We start from the raw sequence: 20,919 nt of genomic DNA, 5'->3' as shown, positions 1-20,919 counted from the left end.
ACTCCAAATGCGGAGTTTCAGAACAAAAAATAGCAAATGCTTTTTTTTTTTTGGTGAGCTCTCTTTTTCAGTCTTTAGAGGCCTATTCACTTTGATGAATAGAAGCTCCTGCTACTAGTTTTGGTTAACATGTTCCTCTACTGGAAGTTTTCAGAGTTCGTTTCAGGTTTTTTACAGAACTGGAGAAAGGTAGATTGTTCTGAAAATGATCAGATTCTTTCATTAAAATGCAAAAGGTGGAAATTACTTAAGAATTTCTCATGGAACACAGAGAATCACATCAGAATTGAAATCTGGAAGTTAATAAACTGTACCCCAAGGAGTGCCAAGGTGCCATTCAGCTGTCTACCAATCACTCAGCCAGGGTGTCCTTTGATTTTTCTTAGCTATCAATTTTATGTTTTAAACAAACAAACAAAAAATCAGGTTCTGAGACTTATTGCTAAAGAAATATCTTCTTCTATAATTTCACTATTGAATAGGATTAGCATCAGGAACCAGAATCATTGATGACTTGATGTTGAAATTCAAACATCAGGTTATTTGAAAAAATATTGAATATGTCTTCAAAGATTTCGCCAAAGGGGTATTGTATGTGTACTTGTGGGTTGAACAAAAGGGGCAAAGGAGGTAAGCAGGTTATTTTTACTTTTGGCTTGTTTCCAGGGAAAACAGTTCAGAATAACACATTTGCAAAATCCTCACTGGAATGAATTTAAGAAAATTGCTGAAGATATTAATGGAAATCCTATTTACATTACCATTGTTCATCCTGATGCAGAGCAGCTGTGTCTAGTAGCAGACCTGGGAGGTGCCCACTGCCCATTATTGTCCAGGTCCATAGGAACATTTTCATGGAAAATTCACCAGCCATTCTTTCTGTCCCTGCCACTTGACTTTTTAAAATTAAATTCAGCCTTCTACTCTCTCACAGGTTTTTAAGGAAAGAGACAAAAACGGAAGCAAGATTCTCTTCTTCATTAGAGCCTTTCTGGGAACATGTACATATCCTTCTGTGTATTATACAAACTTATTTATCATTTTAATTAGTGTTTCACTTACATCATGAAGTTAGTGCCTATTATTTTAATGTGTTTATAACATTGTACCCTATAAATTGTTTCAAAGCAGAAACATAAATGGAAAACAGTGCAGTAACTATAAATTTGTTTATCCATTTCTAAAACTTGACTATTCCAAAGAACATTGTGTGTGTGTGTGTGTGTGTGTGTGTGTGTGTGTGTGTATATACACTTTCTTTTTTCCCAAGAAAATGCTAGGCACTGGATCTCTTTTGAGTGAGTGGCACTGCCTGGTCAGTGGAGCCATCTCTTCCCTGCCAGCGTTTGTAGCTCAGCCTCAAAATTTGAATAGAAATTGGGAGAGCTTTTCTTTTTTTTTTTTTTTTCTCTTTCTCTTTTAATGGAGAGAGAATGCTTATTTAAGCTCTGATTTTATTCATGGGGCAGTGGGGAAAAGGAAATATTATACTTAATATTTTTGTTGTTTGGATAGTAAACAAGATAGTATATATATATATTTTTTATATTTATTTATTTTTTTTAATTGTATACAAATGGGATACATGTTGTTTCTCTATTTGTACATAGAGTCAAGGCATACCATTTGTGTAATCATACGATTACATAGGGCAATGATGTTTATTTTTTTTTCCCTTCCCCCCCACCCCTCCCACCCCTCTTTTCCCTCTATATAGTCCTTCTTTCCTTCATTCTTACCGCTGTCCTTATCCCTAACCCTAAACCTAACCCTAAACCTAATGCTAACCCCTCCCACCCCCCATTATATGTCCTCATCCGCTTATCAGCGAGATCATTCGTCCTTTAGTTTTTTGAGATTGGCTTATCTCGCTTAGCATGATATTCTCCAATTTCGTCCATTTGCCTACAAATGCCATAATTTTATCATTCTTCATTGCGGAGTAATATTCCATTGTATAAATATGCCACAGTTTCTTTATCCATTCATCAACTGAAGGGCATCTAGGTTGGTTCCACAATATGGCTATGGTGAATTGAGCACCAATGAACATTGATGTGGCTGTATCTCTGTAGTATGCTGATTTTAAGTCCTTTGGGTATAGGCCAAGGAGTGGGATAGCTGGGTCAAATGGTTTTTCCATTCCAAGCTTTCTGAGGAATCTCCACACTGCTTTCCAGAGTGGCTGCACTAATTTGCAACCCCACCAGCAATGTATGAGTGTTCCTTTTTCACCACATCCTCGCCAACACCTATTGTTGCTTGTATTCTTGATAATCGCCATTCTAATTGGGGTGAGATGAAATCTTAGGGTAGTTTTGATTTGCATTTCCCTTATTACTAGGGATGTTGAACATTTCTTCATATATCTGTTGATTACTTGTACATCTTCTTCTGTGAAGTGTCTGTTCATTTCCTTAGACCATTTGTTGATTGGATTATTTGTATTCTTCGTGTAGAGTTTTTTGAGTTCTTTATAGATTCTAGAAATTAGCGCTCTATCTGAGGTATGGTTGGCAAAGATATTCTCCCACTCCGTAGGCTCTCTCTTCACATTTCTGATAGTTTCCTTTGCTGAGAGAAAGCTTTTTAGTTTGAATCTATCCCAGTTGTTGATTCTTGCTTTTATTTCTTGTGCTATGGGAGTCCTGTTAAGGAAGTCTATAAATGTCATTCACCATATCAACAGACTTAAAGTTAAGAATCACATGATTATTTCAATAGATGCAGAAAAAGCATTCGATAAAATACAGCATCCCTTCATGCTCAAAACACTAGAAAAAATTGGGGTAGTGGGAACATTCCTTAACATTATAAAGGCAATCTACGCTAAGCCCATGGCTAATATCATTCTAAATGGTGAAAAACTGAAAGCGTTCCCCCTAAAAACGGGAACAAGGCAGGGATGCCCTCTTTCACCGCTTCTATTCAACATCGTCCTTGAGACTCTAGCCAGAGTAATCAGACAAACCAAAGAAATTAAAGGGATACGAATAGGAAAAGAAGAACTCAAACTATCCCTGTTCACTGATGACATGATTATATATTTAGAGGAACCTGGAAATTCCACCAGAAAACTTTTAGAACTCATAAGTGAATTCAGTAAAGTAGCAGGTTACAAGATCAATGCTCATAAATCCAATGCATTTTTATACATAAGTGATGAATCTTCAGAAAGAGAAATTAGGAAAACTACCCCATTCACAATAGCATCGAAAAAAATAAAATACTTGGGAATCAATCTCACAAAAGAGGTGAAAGACCTCTACAATGAGAACTACAGAACACTAAAGAAAGAAATTAAAGAAAACCTTAGAAAATGGAAAGATCTCCCATGTTCCTGGATAGGCAGAATTAATATTGTCAAAATGGCTATACTACCTAAAGTGCTACACAGATTCAATGCAATTCCAATTAAAATCCCAATGATGTACCTTGCAGAAATAGAGCAAGCAATTATGAAATTCATCTGGAAGAATAAAAAACCTAGAATAGCTAAAGCAATCCTCAGTAGCAAGAGCGAAGCAGGGGGTATTGCAATACCAGATCTTCAACTCTACTACAAAGCAATAATAACAAAAACGGCATGGTATTGGTACCAAAATAGACAGGTAGATCAATGGTACATAATAGAGGACATGGACACAAACCCAAATAAATACAATTTTCTCATACTAGACAAAGGTTCCAAAAATATGCAATGGAGGAAAGATAGCCTCTTCAACAAATGGTGCTGGGAAAACTGGAAAACCATATGCAATAGAATGAAATTAAACCCCTATCTCTCACCCTACACAAAACTCAACTCAAAATGGATCAAGGACCTCGGAATCAGACCAGAGACCCTGCATCTTATAGAAGAAAAAGTAGGTCCAAATCTTCAACTTGTTGGCTTAGGATCAGACTTCCTTAACAGGACTCCCATAGTATATATTTTTGTAAAGAAAATTCTAAGGGTGTGCTGGCATATGCCTGTAATCCCAGCAGCCTGGGAGGTCAAGGCAGGAGGATCTCCAGTTCAAAACCAGCCTCAGCAACTTAGGGAGGCCCTAAGCAACTCAGCGAGACCCTGGCTCTAAGTAAAATATAAAAAAGGGCTGGAGATCTGGCTCAGTGTTTGAGAGCCCCTGGGTTCCATCCCCAGTACCAGAAAAGAAAAAACAAATTCTAAGGGAAAGTCATTTATTACTCAGATAATTAAATTTGCTGTATTCTAACATACTTTGTCACACCTCACATTTGTGGGCTCAGACAAATCTTTGTTGCCAATTGCTATTTTCTTTGCCCCCAACCCTTTTAAAATATCTGTCTTTGAAATAATTTCCAATGTCTAATAAATTCCTTTACTTTCTGGTTCTTCCCATGTTATAGACCTCAAACTCCATTGAATAGCAGCTTATCCTTATTATCCATGGCCATTTTAACCCAAGTGTATTTAAAGGAAATGGAGGGCAGGACTCTGTCATTATGAAGAACCCTTGCTCTTGATTCCCCTGTAAAACTTAGAGAGACATTCCTAACCCTTAACCATTCTGACCCTCACCTTCACAGGTAAGGAGGTGGTTGTTGTTATTATTGGTATTGGGGATTGAACCCAGGGGTGCTTAACCAGTGAGCAACATCCCCAACCCTTCTTTAATATTTTATGTAGAGGCAGGGTCTCTCTGAATTACTTAGGGACTTTCTAAGTTGCTGAGGCTGGCTTTGAACTCACAAATCTTCCTGCCTCAGCCTCCCGAGTGACTGAGATTATAGGCATGTGTCACCGTGCCTGGTCTTTTTTCATGAGCATAAAAGATTGAAAAGATATTTTTATAAGTCTAATAGAACCGTGTGAACCTTTTAAGGTATTCATTTTCTGTTGTCCACAACTCTCCTATATAGACCTTTTGTTATGAAATAGCACATATGGTCAGGCAAAGAAAGACCAGGACCACATGGTCACATTCATATGTGGAATATATAAAGTCACCTCCTAAAAATTGAGAGTAGAATGGTGGTTACCAGAGGTGGGGGGCATAGGGGTGACCCTTGGAATGAGTTGCACATGCTTAGGAGTAGGAGGTTCAAGTGCATACAGTAGGATGGCTATAAATAATGATAACGTACTATTCATTTCAAAAAGCTAGAAGAAAGAATTTTGCAAGTTTTCACTGGAAAGAAATTATAAGTGTTTGAAGAGACAGATACGTTCAATCTGGTTTAAACATTACACAGTGTATACACATTGAAACCTCACATGGTAGCCCATAAATATGGACAGTTTTTATGTATTAGTTAAAAATTAATTTATATTTTAAAAAAGATAATTTCTAAATTTACCTATAACTCCCTCTCCCCTGAGGCTTGATGAAGAATGAGAACATATTTAGAATTAAATAAATAGTTGTTTCAAAAAGTAAAAAAAAAAAAAAGAGAGATCATATTATTTATTACTGAGAAAGCTCTTAAAATTTGAATTAAGGATCATAATTTGAGAATTTGGATGCTATATCCATAATATTTCCCTTGCCCCCCCCCACCATCCCAAAATAACACTGTCATGTATACTCCAATTCAATAAATTAAGGCTTTCAGGAAGACTACATAAAGCAGAAGTACCCACCCTTTTATCTGGGGTCACCAATTTCTGTAGAGGGCTACATACTAAATATCTTCGGCACTGAAGCCATAGGTTTTGTGTTGTAACTACTAAAATCCACCCTCACTGAAAAATAGCCAAAACAAAATGTAAACAACTTAATGCAGCTGTGTTTCAATAAAAACTTATTTATGGACATTAAAATTTAAATTCATATAATTTTCACATGTAAAAACAAGTTCCTCTTTTGATTTTTTTTTTCCCCAGCCTTTAAAAACTGAAAAATGAAGCCAGGTGCAGCAGTTCACAAATGTCATGCAGCTAGTAGGGAGACTGAGGCAGGAGGATGGCAAGTTTGAGGCCATCCTGGGAAACTTTGTGAGACCCTATCTCAAAATAAACTTATAAAGACTGGGGATGTAGCTCAGTGGTAGAGTGCTTGCCTAGCTGGGATCTGGGGTTCAATCCCCAGTGTGGCAAAAAGGAAAAAAAAAAAGTGAAAATCGAGACTGTATTGTACCACCCCCTGCTGTAGATTTTCAAGTGGAAAGGGCATAGCTCTAGTTATTGTCAAAATAAAAGTAAGTATATAATGATTTTCATTTTGAGTAATAAGCTTGAGAATATTACATGCCTACATGGAAAGCTAGACAGCACCTGAGTTGGTAAAAACAGTGTCTGTCATGTGGGCCATACCAACTGCTTTGAGGCCATTCAGGTACACAGCCCCTCTTCCATCTGCAGTGGCGAGGGTAGGGGGAGCAGCTTTTGTAAGACAAGCTCACTCGGAGAGAAACACATTCTCCTACATTCCACTGAGCTATGCTTTTCTCATTAAGAAGATCCTTTATTCTTTCCTTCTTCAACTTTAACACTATTCCATCCTGACACTAGACATAGCTGGGAGATGCCCACCAATGTCAACCAACCAGCTAACTGAGTTCATCCATCCAAAGATGGATGTGATTTTTTTGTGTGCGTGTAGTGCTGTGTTTGAACCCATGGAAGCTCTACCACTGCTACATCCCCAGCCCCTTTTTATTTTTTAAGACATGTATTTAAGTTGCCCCAGCTGGCCTCAAACTTGAGATCCTCCTGCCTCAGCTTAGCTAGTTACTGGGATTAGGGGCCACTATGTCTGGATGATGGATGTGATTTTGAAGAGTTGGTTTATTGCAAACTTGACATTAGACCCCATGCTCATAATATAATTTCAACCACATAGAGATGACATCCAGTATGAAAAAACATTAATATTTGCTGTGGGTAAATTGCATAGTAGATCTCCAGTCTTTGTAAGTTAGAGTTTTGGCTGAATTTGTTGAATATCAAACTCTAGTTAGTAGACACATGCAAATGCAGATTTTGTCTAGTAGAGTGAATTAGAAATTGAGGTTTGGGGTCATTGCAGTAGGCAGGCTTTTGCCTGAAAGGAACCCTTTCAGAGTAACCTGGGGCTTCCTATGGGCCACAATTAGTGTATCAGCATTTCTGCATTGAACAGGTCTGAAATATTTATTCACTCTCTTCTGAAAGAGCCACTTGATCCTGAAAGGACCCATATAAACAGCATTGATTTAACAGATGAATGAAAAATGTTCAGTCTAGCTTTCCCATGTGGGCATTACCTATACATCTCATTTATAGGGCTTAGTAGTTTCGTGTGTGTGTGTGTGTGTGTGTACACTTTCACCTTTCAGTTCTATTAGTTCATTCAAGTACTAGCTTGGGACCTATTCTAGGCCCTGGAGATGCCATGCATGACTTCTGACCTCTGAGAATTCAGTGATGGTGGAGGAGAAAGGCATCCAAACAAAAGCTTCATGGTATATTGTGTAGATTTCATAGAAATAGGAAAGGAACAGTGAAGTTTGGGAGTAGCTAAAGAAGTGAAATAACCCTGAGGATGCAACAGAGTTTAGACAGGGTAAGACCTCTCCATTCCTCTGTAGCAGAGGGCTGCAGCACTGGACTCAGAGCCACAGGCATCTTTTGACTCAACTTGAGTATTACCTTGTTATGTCCAACCTCACTTTCTCACCTATAAAGTGAGGTTTGCAGTACTCACTTTATACATAGGGACCAACAAATTACTCCTTCCCTATCTTTTCAGCATAGGCCCAGTGTGGCAAAGAAGCACATTTTAGACTATTAGGTGGAAGGAGAGGTCAGTTTTTTATGGGGTTGCATGGGGACAGGGCTTCCATTCTGAATGACAGCCAGGAAAACAGTGTACCTGGGTCAACTATTGTCGGGGCCCCCCTGGGAGCCCGTTTGGACAATGAATAGTGTATCTTTTCCCAGCACAGCCTTTGCATATTTTACTGTCCTTACAAGTTGACTGTGGAGTCTGGTCAAATTACACACTTCTTCAGACTGCTTTTTACAGGGACTTTCAGCACTTTATACTACTAAGGTATCTAGGATTCTTTCCCAGTGAACAAACAAAGTGTTGATGTTTATGAATAATACATGCCTAATTTCTTAGAGCATGGAGCACTTTACCTTTCCATAGCATTGTATGTATACCTGCAGCAAAGGATAAGTGGACCTTGTGTCCTAAAATAAGCTTAAACCTCCTAAGTGGTGCATATTTGGGAAGGGGAGTGTTAAAACTAGTCATCACTGATTTTTCTGTGTAATTCCTTGTGACTTTCGGTCTTAGAACCAAATCAAATTTGGTATAGAGCCCTCATTCTACCAGTGGTGATTTTACCCAGTGACCCTCAGTGTGTGTCTTGATATTTGGACCACAAGGTCACGCTTATAATTGATGCAGGTGTTAACTCACTTGCCTGATATCACAGCAGGAAAGACTAGATTGAAACCCTCACCTCTCTGACCCTAAACGCACTGGTAGATGGGAAGGTTTCCTGACAGATTTTCCAAATGGAAACCCCATTGAGAACCACAGTCCCTACACCCAGTGGTGGCTTGATTGTCATGGGAACGTGGCAGAGCACCAAAGCTTGTGTGCCTTTGTTTCTTCCAGGAGAGAAACCCTACAAGTGTACCTGGGAAGGCTGCACCTGGAAGTTTGCGCGTTCAGATGAACTGACTCGGCATTACCGCAAACACACGGGAGTGAAGCCATTCAAGTGCGCAGACTGTGATCGCAGCTTCTCCCGGTCAGACCACTTGGCCCTGCACCGCCGGAGGCACATGCTGGTGTGAGGACCGCTCCCTATCCAGCTGGGCTGAAGAGCTGAATCTCTTAGCGGCACCCAATTCAGCAGGGCTGAATCCCTTCACAGTGTTAACTCAAAAGGGCATCACCATCCCACGATGTCTGAAACTAGCGCAGGAACGAGAAGGAACCCTTCTTTCGGTCTGAAGGTAACCCCCACCTTGACTACAAGAGAGATGGCTTCACCCCGGCATGGGAGTTCAGCCACAAAAATGCTGAAGAGACAGGCATTGTTTTCCGTGCTGTGTCCTCTGCCATTTACAGATGTTTGTAGCTTGTACATTTTCTGAGCTGTCAGACGTTTTGTTATTGATATCTTAAAGGTCATCTACCACAAATTGTTGGCTAGAGCAAGACCTTTTCAATTTGGATGATTCTCTCAACATCCCCTCCACACCCCCCACCCCACCTTTAACCCCTTTTTACAAAAAGTTTAGTTCCTAGCTAAGTAAGCTAGAACCCACATCCAGTCTGTTACCAGCAAGCAGCATGAAAGTAGGAAGGAAGAAGTTGTTGGAGAGGTTCCATTACCTGAAAATAAAGGCGCTTGACTCAGCAGGCCCTTGCAATAGCGATGGCAGCAACTAGATGTCCCTCGCAACTTGTCATCATGCCATGCCCTGAAGAAAACCAACATTGAATCTCTCATTTGTTTGTCGTTGATTGTTTCTGTTTTGTTTCGATTCTGTTTTGTTCATCTGTTTGAGCAGAGGGGCAGCGACATTTCAGTTCAAGTCTAGTCCTGGTCTCTGCCCTGGCATGGACTGGCACCGAGGTGTTCTGTAGTTGAATAGGAAGAGCCTGTCTAAACCTACTGCCCCACTTCAAATTGCAGTGTTCTGTCACCTAGGCATCATCTCTTCCTGCCCCCAGTGTTTGATTACAAGGAATCAGGGGAAAAAACTTTCTTAGACATACTGGCACCAACGTAAGAGGTGGGGCTGCCCGGGCAAAGTCAGTGAACATGAAAAATCAGACAAAGCAGAGATGGAAATAATGCACCCCTTGAGGAGAAAAGCAATAATGAATAAAAGGACTTTCCTACAATAACTTCACTGAGGACTCACGTTACCAGTTTTCATACTTACTAAAGGGATTGTAAAAAACACCCCAGCATTTTAGGTGTCTTGGTTACATTTACAGCACTGAGGTAATCTTTCTGCTGTTTGTTGTGCTGCTCGGTTGAGTATCACAATTAAAGATTATGCTCCCCTTTTCTTGTTTGAAAACAGTTATTCGGTGACTAGAAAGGCGATGGAGGCATAGCTGGGAATTAGCTCTTGAGTTAATGGGTCCATTCTTGGGAATGAGTCGGTGGAAAGGGAGTGGTCCTGCCGAAGGCCTGCCATGGTGCTGTTTCCTCTGTTGGAGAGCCGAGGATAAGTCTCTCCAATAGGTTCTTCTATACATTGCATTTTCTAAACTGTACCAGGACCCAGTGGTCCTGCATTGGCATCTGCAGGGATAATGAACCTACTCATCCTACGATGAGGATGAGAGGAAAGTAGAGACCCACCCTACCCCAAAATTGTGAACCTTTTGCAACTAGCAAAGTACACAGGAAACAAAGCAATACATCACCACCAACCATTCTTTCAGAAAAATTATCATATTTTTGTCCCCACTATAAGACATTTTTCCCCCCAGCTTTATGTGGCTAAGGGGTTTGGTGAGATTTTTGTTGTTGTTGTTGTTGTTGTTATTGTGGTTAGGATTTTTTATAGCTTAGATATAAAAGGTCTCCAGCACAGACCTTTGCAATATATTTTAATTACAGACACTTGATTTGGGGAATTGCACAAATTAACCTCACAATATTTCTAGCTCATTTTTAAATGTTTGAACATTCTGAAATAGTTTCCGGTGACAGAATTATTCCTTTTAGGATCATCTTCTTATTCAAATAATCTTATTCTGCTGAAGCAAGAACTATGAACATTGTAACAAGGACAATTTGTGTTAGATGGTATTAAAAGAATTTTAACAAATGATTGAAGCAACATTTGTAAAGATTTTCAGGTCACATTCTGGCTTCAAAAATATGTGTTCTCTATTTTCTGCCAGACCTGAAAAATGCATCAGGCAATTTCCCTCCAACAAAAAGGGCTGCAATTCTATTGATAAATAGTTTCTTTAGCTACACAATCTGCTACCCACCAACCAGTGGGGTTCCTACCAACTGGAACATTTTTTTATCTGTACTGTATGCAACTCACTTCTCATTGCCTATGACCATTCAGAATAGAAATAGTTTTCTTGAATGCCAGCACTGGTCAGTGGCAAAGAACAGAGAGGAGCTAACACAGCCATGAACCCAGAACCTAGTTGGCAGGTCAGAGGATCACTCAAGTGAAGTGTAGATTGGAGTCATTTCTGCCTACTATCAGAAGAGCTAGACCTTTTTTTTTTTTCTTTCTTTCTTTCTTTTTTTCTGGCAAGCAATGTCTTGAGAGTACTGTAGGTAGACATGGTTTTTAAATTCATTGAACTGACAGTGGAAGCTTCCTGAATGACAGCTTGATTTAAATTTAGCAAAGAACTAAATGAGCTGCATTTCTCTAATGACATAGGAAAGATGTAGGGAAGTGAAGTGAGCTTCTTCTCCTTACCCTCTGGAAGTGGAAATCAGACTGCAATGGCGAGTTAACTGATAAAACCTGTCAGCCTCACACCATTTCTCCCTCTTGACAGAGCAGTACTTCTAAGAAGGGAGCCAAGGACAAGTAAGTCAATGAGTTCCTGATCTACCCCAGGAATTAAAACTTATTTGGGGCTTGTCTTGGGATATAGCAAATTCACCTTGGTGAGATTCCTAAAAGTGTTTCCCCATGTTAAGGAAAGTGGTTTGGGACAAAAGAAAATGGAATATGTATCGGTACAGAAAAGCCACCATACCATCTCTTGTGCATTTTTAGCCTCTTGAAAAGCACAGTGCATGATGAACTATAGAAAAGGGACAGAATCCTAAAGGACTTATCAGCTGTTCCCTAAGTAGAAACATTCTCTGGTTTTAAATTTGAAGCTGTTGGATTTGCAGCTAGGGATACGTGCATGGTTGGGAACTTTCATACGCATAGCTATAATTCTTAAGAAGCTGCAGGAGACCTTACATTCTTTTTGCAGTTTAGAGATTGATTATAAGGGAGTTAGGGGATTTGAAAAGTTATGATGTTTTAGTAGAGTCCTTTATATTCTGATCTTGTTTGGAGAGAGATTCACGCTTCCCCATCCACCTCCAGTCTCCTTCTGTCCATTTTATGTGGACTCTGCTTGATAACCTGTCTTAAGTTCTATTAAGGCATCTAGATGGAGATCCCTAATGGCTTTACCATAAAGATTCTACTACTGTCTTTACAAAACACAAAGGATTTTCCATTTGTTTTCAAAGACAGTTGAATACCAGTAACATAAACCACCTTTAAAAAAAAAAAAAAAAGCACTTTTTATTCACTTTAAAGTTTAAGTGGGAAATAGAAAGATGAATTGTCAGGTGAAAAAACTTTAAAAAATGCTACAGTGTTTACAAATGCCAGTTCTAGTTGATTAGAAGTGTTGTTTCCAGTATGGTTGAAATGTGGAATAGCTTATGCAAAGATTGTGTTCATTTTTATATAACTTGTTTTAACCTCAAATTGCCATTTGTGTTTTAAACAGAAATATAATTCTGCACTTTGAAATCAGTTCATTAGAATAACATGTATATGGATAAAGATGCAGTATTCCTTATTCTGTACTTTATTTATTATACTTACCAAAGCTGCAGTTGAATAAATCTGGTGAGGTGAGGCCTTCAAATGTATTAATACGCCTTTGTTATGCTGTTGTGACTGCTTAGAAATGTAGCCGTGGTGCTGTTTCGAAGCTGTCTTCACATTTATAGTGAGGGTGGATGGAATTCAAGCAGTGTTCGTGCCAGCATGCATGCTATGGTCTGCATCAAAGGGACTGAATGTGAGGTGACTCTGATGAACCATAATAGGCCCAAGAAGCCTTAATTTTCATAGTTCATTATCCACTCTTCAAATTTGCCCTTTACTAATGCCTGTCAATTTATTAGGTAAATGTATTCTGTTAAAACATCACTGACCAAATTTCTTCCTTTCATTTTTCTGAGGTAGTGCATCCCATGAAATGGTCTTCTCAATTTGACTTGGTTTCCTATAGGAAAGGGGTTTGGTAAGCCACATCTCCCATACTACACTTCCACTTCTCCCCCACACTGCCTTCCACTTACCTGGATAGACTCCCTAACACCTGCACATGTGTATACATACCGGTATATGCAGCTGCCAGTGAGCTAATAAATATCAACAAAGAACTTTTTTTAAAAGAAAAAATTTGTAATAATCCATACTATCTAGAAATATAAGTTATTTACCTTATTAGGGAATCAGCTTATAATACTATATATGACTTTGCCTGCATTTTATAGTTAAGAAATGTACATAAAAATTATAAATGCTATATTTTCACAGTTTCATTATAGAGTAATGTCTGTTTAGCAACCCATGTCCATTGGTATTTTAAATATGCTGAATATTGAGCAATTGCAATAGAAATTCAGATTTTCATAAGAAAATGAAATAGAAGGATACTGCATCTTTAAAAATAGAGTGAAGATATTTTACTGTATTCGTAACATATGCGATAGTGGGAAAAAGTATTTTCAAACATGCAAATTTTACAGAGGTTGTAAATAGTTTGATGAAGTATGTCGGGGGAAAGAACTTCTAGTTTTCATCACAATAAAAAAACAAAAAAAACCTTGTCCAGGTATGCCTTGTGTATCTTACACACAATTAATGATATTGCCATGGGAACTCTGTCCCACTTTGTCAGAGCATGTTCCTTATGTTCTGTCAAAGTGGAGTAGCCACTTGTCATGGTTCAGCCAGGATGATTTAAAACCCATTGAAATCATTTTAAGTTGCTGCAGACACACTGATTCCAAACTCACAGTGTCTTTTCCTGAAAAAGGGAAATAGCTGCACAGGATTTTCTTGTGCTAAAGAGCACCTGGCAATTGTTCTCTTCTCAGTTATCTTTCTCCTCAATTAAGTGGTTCTTGATCAAGAAAACCATATAAGTATTTATTCTTGTTGAATTCTGGAGGGATTGCTTTTCAGTGTAGCTCTTGTTGACAAGATTAAGTGCTGTGGAAATGGCCACATGCTAAATGAATTTATACTGGCATTAGAAATAAGCTAATGCCCATTTTCAGAAACGAACTAAATGCTGAAAGTGCCTGTCAATAATCATGACCAATGAGATATTCCTATACTTTTTACACAGCAATAATTCTTCATCAGACTGGGTTTTTACTGCACATTTTGAAAACATACACACAGAGTATATGTATGTATGTAATAAATTGAATCTGTTCACATACCCATGAGGGCGAGACTTTTGTGTCTTTTAAGTATACCTTATCTTCTTTGCAGTTAACATTTCTTAATTTGAGTTTGCATACTTGAAGAATGTACAAATGCAAATATGAACGTTAGGTTATCTTCAGTATATACTATGGCGTATGGCAATTATAATTTTCAGATTAAAAACTTGATTGTGATTTGCCCCAAATTTAAGAAATAATATGTATGACTCAAAAAAGTTTTGCTCAGTTAAAAATATCAATTTATTTAGAGCAAAACACTGAGAGATATTTGTCCGCTTTACTTTATCCACTTATATCAAATGCTCAAATCTGTCTTTACATTTCTTCACTCCTTTTCCCTAATGTTTCCTGTTTTCATTTAAGAACCATTTGGGGATGAATATTGACAAAATCATTTCTCCCCCAAAAGTCTACAGAAGTATTGTTGATATTTGGTAAGCCTACTCTTTAACCACTTTTTTCAGTTAGTCTTGAAAATTACCTGATCCACATCCAGAAGTTCACAAGTTTTTCCTAAAATTATTTTACTGCTAAAAGTGGAGTCATGGATATCAGTGTACAGTGAAACCTGGAAATTCTCCAACCTTGCCATCTCAGAGCACAAATTCATCCAAACAAGCTGTTGAGGCTATCAGCAAAATTATACTCTTTCAAAGCCAAACATGTGCTAAGAGCAATTAAAAGTATGAGTGATTAAACCCTCAGGCAGTGTAGACAACCGCGATGAACAGCCATCTCCAGGCCCAGACCACAGGCCTACAAAACCATCCGCTGTTTCCTCCTCCAAGTTTTAGACAGGGAAAGGAAAAAGGAAATGCACCAGGGTAGGGCATGAAATAACCAATAGAGTGTCAAAGAAGGCTGCCGAGTTCCTTAATCTCACTGAAGTCTTCTCATTGGGCTTTGTTCCACATGTTGTCTGCAAGTACTAAAATACCTTGAAAGTACAAAAACTCAGCAAACTATGACAATAATAACTACTTTCTTAAGTACTACATGTGGAGCACTGTGCTAGGTGATTTTTAGACATATTACCTCTAATCTGTTTGACAGTTTAACATATTATGAATGGGAAACTGAGGCACAAAGAGAATGGCTGAGATATCCATGGATACAGAAAAAGTAAATGGCAGAGTAGGAATGTGAAGCCACCTCTCTCTGACTCTGAAACCCCAGTCTTTCCACTGTATCTCACTGCACATGTTCCTGGCAACCACCTTTCCATACTCCCAACTAAGTTTTATTATAGATACTCTGCACGAGTTGTTATCATTTTGCAAGTAAAATATCAGATATGATATGACACATGGTTTGACAATGGTGTGGAGTGTTTGAAATCAGCCATCTCCTGGAAATGTGTTTGTGAAGGATCACTATAAACAAATAGCAGCCACCAGATGTCTCTCTGACTTGTCACTTTCCTCCCAAATGTTTGGCCTGGAGCTTCAGAATCATCAAAACTCCTCCCTACTTAGTAACATCGTAGCCCAAGTTGGTTTTTCTCAGTTCTACGCATTTCTTTGTATCTATAACAAATGCCTGCCAGAGTCTGCTTAAGGTGGGTTTGAGATGCTCACCTCCGTGGACTGGTAGTTAATACCAGAGCCTTCTCTTAACAGGTGTTAATGGGGTAGTGATCACAAACATTGAGATGATGATCAATGGGTAATTCCTTTTCAGTTTTCTTTCTTAACAGCACTGCCTTGGAATGTTTTAAATAGTCTTATAAATAATTTGTTTATAGTGTTGTTGTTAGCTTAATTGAGTTTTATGTGAGAAGCTGTCCAACATCAGAGAAATAAAATCCCTACCCTCTGTATAGAGCAAGGCCTCTGACAGTATTGATTCATGGAAGTACTAATGGACTTCAGAAACATTAAGAGAATGTCATTTCTCATAGTATTTCTGTTTCTGAAAATGAATCTCCTAAATTATGCTCTTTCTCCCTGTAAGTTGGCTGGGGGAAAAGATAAAACCTGTATAAACAAATTCTCTTCTTTGCTGAAAGCAAGTGTTCCATGCGCACAACCTATTGCAGACAGGGGCCTTTCTCAGTTAATTAGGTTTCACTAGCAATAATTTCTCAATGACAAAAATGACCTCTTACGTGAGTTGAAAGAGATGAAAAGTGGAAATAGTCACATGGATACTTTTTCTTTCTGGATTTCATCTCTAGAAATTTGCATCATTTCAGACAACAGAGTCTGCTCTTCGTATAAAGCAAGGACCAGTGCCTCCTGGTCTGAATTATTCTCTCACTTTCCCCAAAGAAGGTTAACCAAGACTTTCATAGAGATTTTTTTTTTTTTTTTTTTTTTTTTGTCAAGAATGAGGTGAATAGAAGGATAGCATTTGGGCCAAAATCTAGTAATAAAAGTGTCCAAGCAATCAAAAAGTAACATATTTTAGAGACCTCCTGACTTCTTCCCTTTCTGCTTATTTCTTATTCCAAAGATAAAACACAAAATGTTACAGAAAATGGTTCGACCCTACTCATGTTTCTAGTTTTCCATGGCAGAATTTTGTGATCACATCCAGACCGTAGGATATGTTTTGTTCCTCACACTTTATTACATTGGGTGGGTATTGTTGAACTGGGGCACTGGTGCCTATTTGCAAGGCTCTTTCCTATCAACTTGTCTGTCTACAGTTTGTTGTGTTTAAGGATTCATTTTTTAAAAAAATCACTGTCTCCCCCACAGGATGGTGGCTGTATTGTTTTGTTCATGTCTATGTGGGACATTTGCATCACATGGCAAACCAACTCTGTGGATGTGAGATAACCACTTAACAAAACCAGCTTGAAAACATCATCTTATGTATTATGTCATCCTGCATCATAATGCAATTATGTGTATCATGATCATTTTTTAAGAAGAGAAACCAGCAAATTCATGTTTGTCCATAAAAGAATGTACTCAGAACTTTCTGTGTTGTGAAACGATGAGAACAGACCACCTTTAAGATACCCACCTGCCACTTAAAATGACTTAGTTATAATTAGTAGTAGTCTAGACGTTGCTCTTGGTGTGTGGGGGTCAATTCAAATGTCATATTCTTTTAAATAAATCTCTCAAGTCATATTTGAAAAATTACACAGGAATAAAGACAACATCCTCTTTGGCCAAATCAAGCAGGCATTTCTTTTCTTTTCCTTGACACTTAGCTCATTATACATGGTGATTGGATCACAAGATCTTTCTGTGTAAAAATACAAAAACATCCTTTAGTTTACAAAACAGTTATTCTAGGCTTGAAGCCTCTGAACAGCAAATTAAATCGATGGGCTGTGTCTGATTCACTTGATGGATGTAATTTTACAAAGATTCTTGGGTCTCTGACCCCAGAGAGCTAGAGTGCCCAGGGGAGAACACACAATTAAAGAATAAGCCCCCCAATGATACTGGCAAACAAGTGTGTTGAGTTCTTAAATCTTTGTTTGGTTTTCTGTTCAGAGTTTTAATTGCAAATGAATTTATTTCTTTAGCTTAAAGATCTAATTTCCTAATAGTTTCCTCTGCATTTTATATACTCTGTAGTGTTTAGGCAACCCCTGTTATAAGTTTATTAATATTATGTAAGTGTTGTTCTTGTATTTATGTATAGTGTATGTATTGTAAATATACTCAGAGCTTTTTTCTTTTTACTGTAAAATGGTGAATTTTTTTTTTTTTTTTTGCCCTATGATAATGTAAAGGGAGACCCTCTTAATGAGATTCTCTCAAAGGACGATTATTCCAGTCTATTCTCAGAGATTTAAATGAACAAGTGTTATCGTTTTTAATGGTGTCTCAGACATATTCTGTTGGTGCATTGCTTTTCTGTATTCAACTTTCCTATGAATTGAGCTGTGAACCGAAATAGAGTTTAAACCTTTAACTGTATGCATTTGTATAATTATCTGAATGAAGGCATGAAGGTTAAATAAAGCATTTTGTATGGAACAAAACTTCCTAATTATTACTAAGGCTGACTCAGATACTTTGGAAATCATAGTTATTAACTGTTCTAATTAAACCTTTGTTATGAAAAGTTTTACTACTTGTGTATAGTAATTTGGAACATGGAACAAGATAGAATCTATACTTAAAAAAAATGAACAAGATTTTTATAAAAGCCAGCACCTCCCTAGAAGGGATTCTCAACTTAATGTTTTAATGAATATAAAATGAAAAAGTAGTTCAGAAGTTTCAAGCAATATGAAAGGAACATCTTTCAAAGTCCAGAGTCGAGTTCCCATGAACCATGATTTCTTCACTTTGTGTGTCATTGAAGTACAGAATGACACATGTAGCACATGGGAAAGCTTGCTTCTTTCTGTAGCTTTTTTTTAAAAAACTGGACTATAGCGGGATGTGATGGTGGGTGACTGTGATCCCAGCGGCTCAGGAGGCTGAGGCAGGAGGATCCAGAGTTCAAAGCCAGACTCAGCAAAAATGAGGTGCTAAGCCACTCAGTGAGACCCTGTCTCTAAGTAAAATTCAAAAAAGGGCTGGGGATGTGGCTCAGTGGTTGAGTACCCCTGAGTTCAATCCCCAGCACCCCCCGCCAAAAAGAAAACTGACCAATAGAAGCCTTTGAAAATAAAGCCATTAATGAGTAGACGATCTTTTTCAGCTATTCTGTTTGAAAACTCTTCAAGCTTCTTATTCTAGCATGTCTTTCAGTTGAAGATATAGGAAACCCTTCCACTACAGGAATGGTATCAGTGCTCCTGGGCAGGGTTCTCAGCATTGTATTTATTCCCTTTATTCATTACAAAATTCTTGAGTTAGAGTCTTGTCCGTTTCCTGATTTTTACAAACAAAACAGTGAAGCCCTGTGGTAGTCAATTTTCCCAGTCTGGTTGCAGGATGAATTTCTTTATCCACTAAAGGGACGTGGGCCCAAAAAAAAAAAAAAAAAAAAAAAAAAAAAAAATGGAGAAAGGATGGGAAGTGGCAACAAGGAATGAAGTGGGAGAGAATTCATCATGGTGAACCTCAGAGAAGCATCCAGTAAGACACCCTTGACTGTGTGTGTATATACAACTACATATAAACCCAGCCAAATAGTACCCTTTGTTTCATAGCAAAGAATAATCAGAGACTGAAATAGATTCTGGCTCACTGGACTACAGACTAAAATCCATTTCCAAATGAACACTGAGTTCTGTGACATTGTTCTGTTGCATTCAGAGAAATGAGAGAGCAGTGGGTCTATCCCTCCCAGTCAGCACCCAGCACAGCCACCCCTTCCCATCACGGGGAGACTGGGTGCATGGTTACTTTGCCTTTCCCAGGCCCAGTCCTGTTCCAACATTACAGAGGAGTCTTTTTTTGCTTTGTTTTTTCTTCGTACCTGGGATTGAACCCAGAGGCACTTAACCACTCAACCACATTCCCAGCCCTTTTTTGTATTTTATTTAGAGACAGGATCTTGTCTAATTGCTTAGGGCCTCACTAAGTTGCTGAGGTTGGCTTTGAACTCACCATCCTCCTGCCTCTGCCTCCCAAGCCACCATACAGAGGGGTCTTGAGGAAGACATTTCTTCCCAACCAACGCCTCCTAGGTATTCTAGTGATTATAACACAGGCCTGACAGTTGCAATGACTCACTAAAGGATTATTAATTTCTTCAACATGAGGCAAATAAACCATTGAAAGTCTATTTTTACTAAATCATTTGTATAGCTTTTAATTGTGCCTTTTTAGAAATATTCACTTAAGGAAAGGGGCCAATAAATTACGAGAGTCTATCTTGTTCTGTACTCTCGTGAGGTGACTCAAGGTTGCACCTAATCATTCAGTCACTTCATTTTGGATATGACTTTGTAGCAAAACGGCAAGTTAGATATTCAATTTATTTGTCTTTGGCCTATTTCCTGAGAGTTCTCTGCAGGCCACACAAGCAGCAAGTCAACTCTCCAGCTTAGTTTTTATTTATATTTCACTTCACCCCAGAGACTTTGTCATATAGTAGACCAATGAGACAAACCTTATGGAATATTGTCTCTTGACGTTGTTTTACTCTCAAGGTAATTTGTTGGTTGATATTTCTTCTACCCGATAATTCTGGGATGCTTCAACAATAGCTGGGATGATATAGGTACTCTATAATTCAGTAACTTTCTCAGGCCTCCCCTTTCCTCTGGATGTTTGACCATAACTCATATATTTCTCAACTAAATGTTGGTGCTTCCTTGCTTCTTGCTTGTTCCAGTTTTATAACTGGGAAACAATAGCATGAGATAGTTAAAACTACAGAACAGCAATGTGCTTAAGATTAGAATACCTTGGGGCTTTATCAAAAAAAAAACAAAAAAAAAAAACAAAAACACTTCAGTGCTAGAACAAAATCATATTCCCTAAAAAAAAAAATCATTTTAGTCCCAAATGACCACTGAGGGTTTTCATAATATATAGTGCATTGTCTTCCCACCAAAGTTACAAGACTTCCTTCAATACAATGAGCTTCTTGTGCTTTGTCCCTGTGCTGTCTGGATTTAATATATCTCTTTCCCAACAGTGTAATAAGTATAATTTACATCACTTCCTGTTTAGTCTAAATTCACCAATGAACACCCACACAGCATACACTTGAGTGATTGTGTATTCCTGAAATAAATTACATTCTCCTTATTCAGGAATAGCTTTTACATGATCTCTTCTTTTATAGTTTTGCCGTGTTTGTGTGTGTGTGTGTGTGTGTGTGTGTGTGTGTGTGTGCGTGCGCGTGTGTACACGTGAAAGAGAAAGAGAGAGATCCAGTTTTATG

At 38.2% G+C, this 20,919-nt stretch overlaps 1 protein-coding gene across 4 annotated transcripts in view; it reads left to right on the top strand.

Annotated features, from left to right (window-relative positions):
* The window catches only part of Klf12 (KLF transcription factor 12), a 431,560-nt gene extending 413,375 nt beyond the window's left edge, over nucleotides 1-18,185 (top strand). For all 4 annotated transcript variants that reach the window (XM_047552646.1, XM_047552642.1, XM_047552644.1 and 1 more), the window contains one exon: nucleotides 8,574-18,185. In XM_047552646.1, the coding sequence (XP_047408602.1) occupies nucleotides 8,574-8,755 (182 nt within the window). In that variant the 3' untranslated portion in view covers nucleotides 8,756-18,185. The remainder of the gene's footprint in view (nucleotides 1-8,573) is intronic.
* The last annotated feature ends 2,734 nt before the right edge of the window (nucleotides 18,186-20,919 follow it).

Source organism: Sciurus carolinensis, chromosome 5 (assembly GCF_902686445.1).
Source record: "Sciurus carolinensis chromosome 5, mSciCar1.2, whole genome shotgun sequence".
Lineage (NCBI taxonomy): Eukaryota > Metazoa > Chordata > Mammalia > Rodentia > Sciuridae > Sciurus > Sciurus carolinensis.
This window is presented reverse-complemented; position numbering and strand designations above follow the sequence as displayed.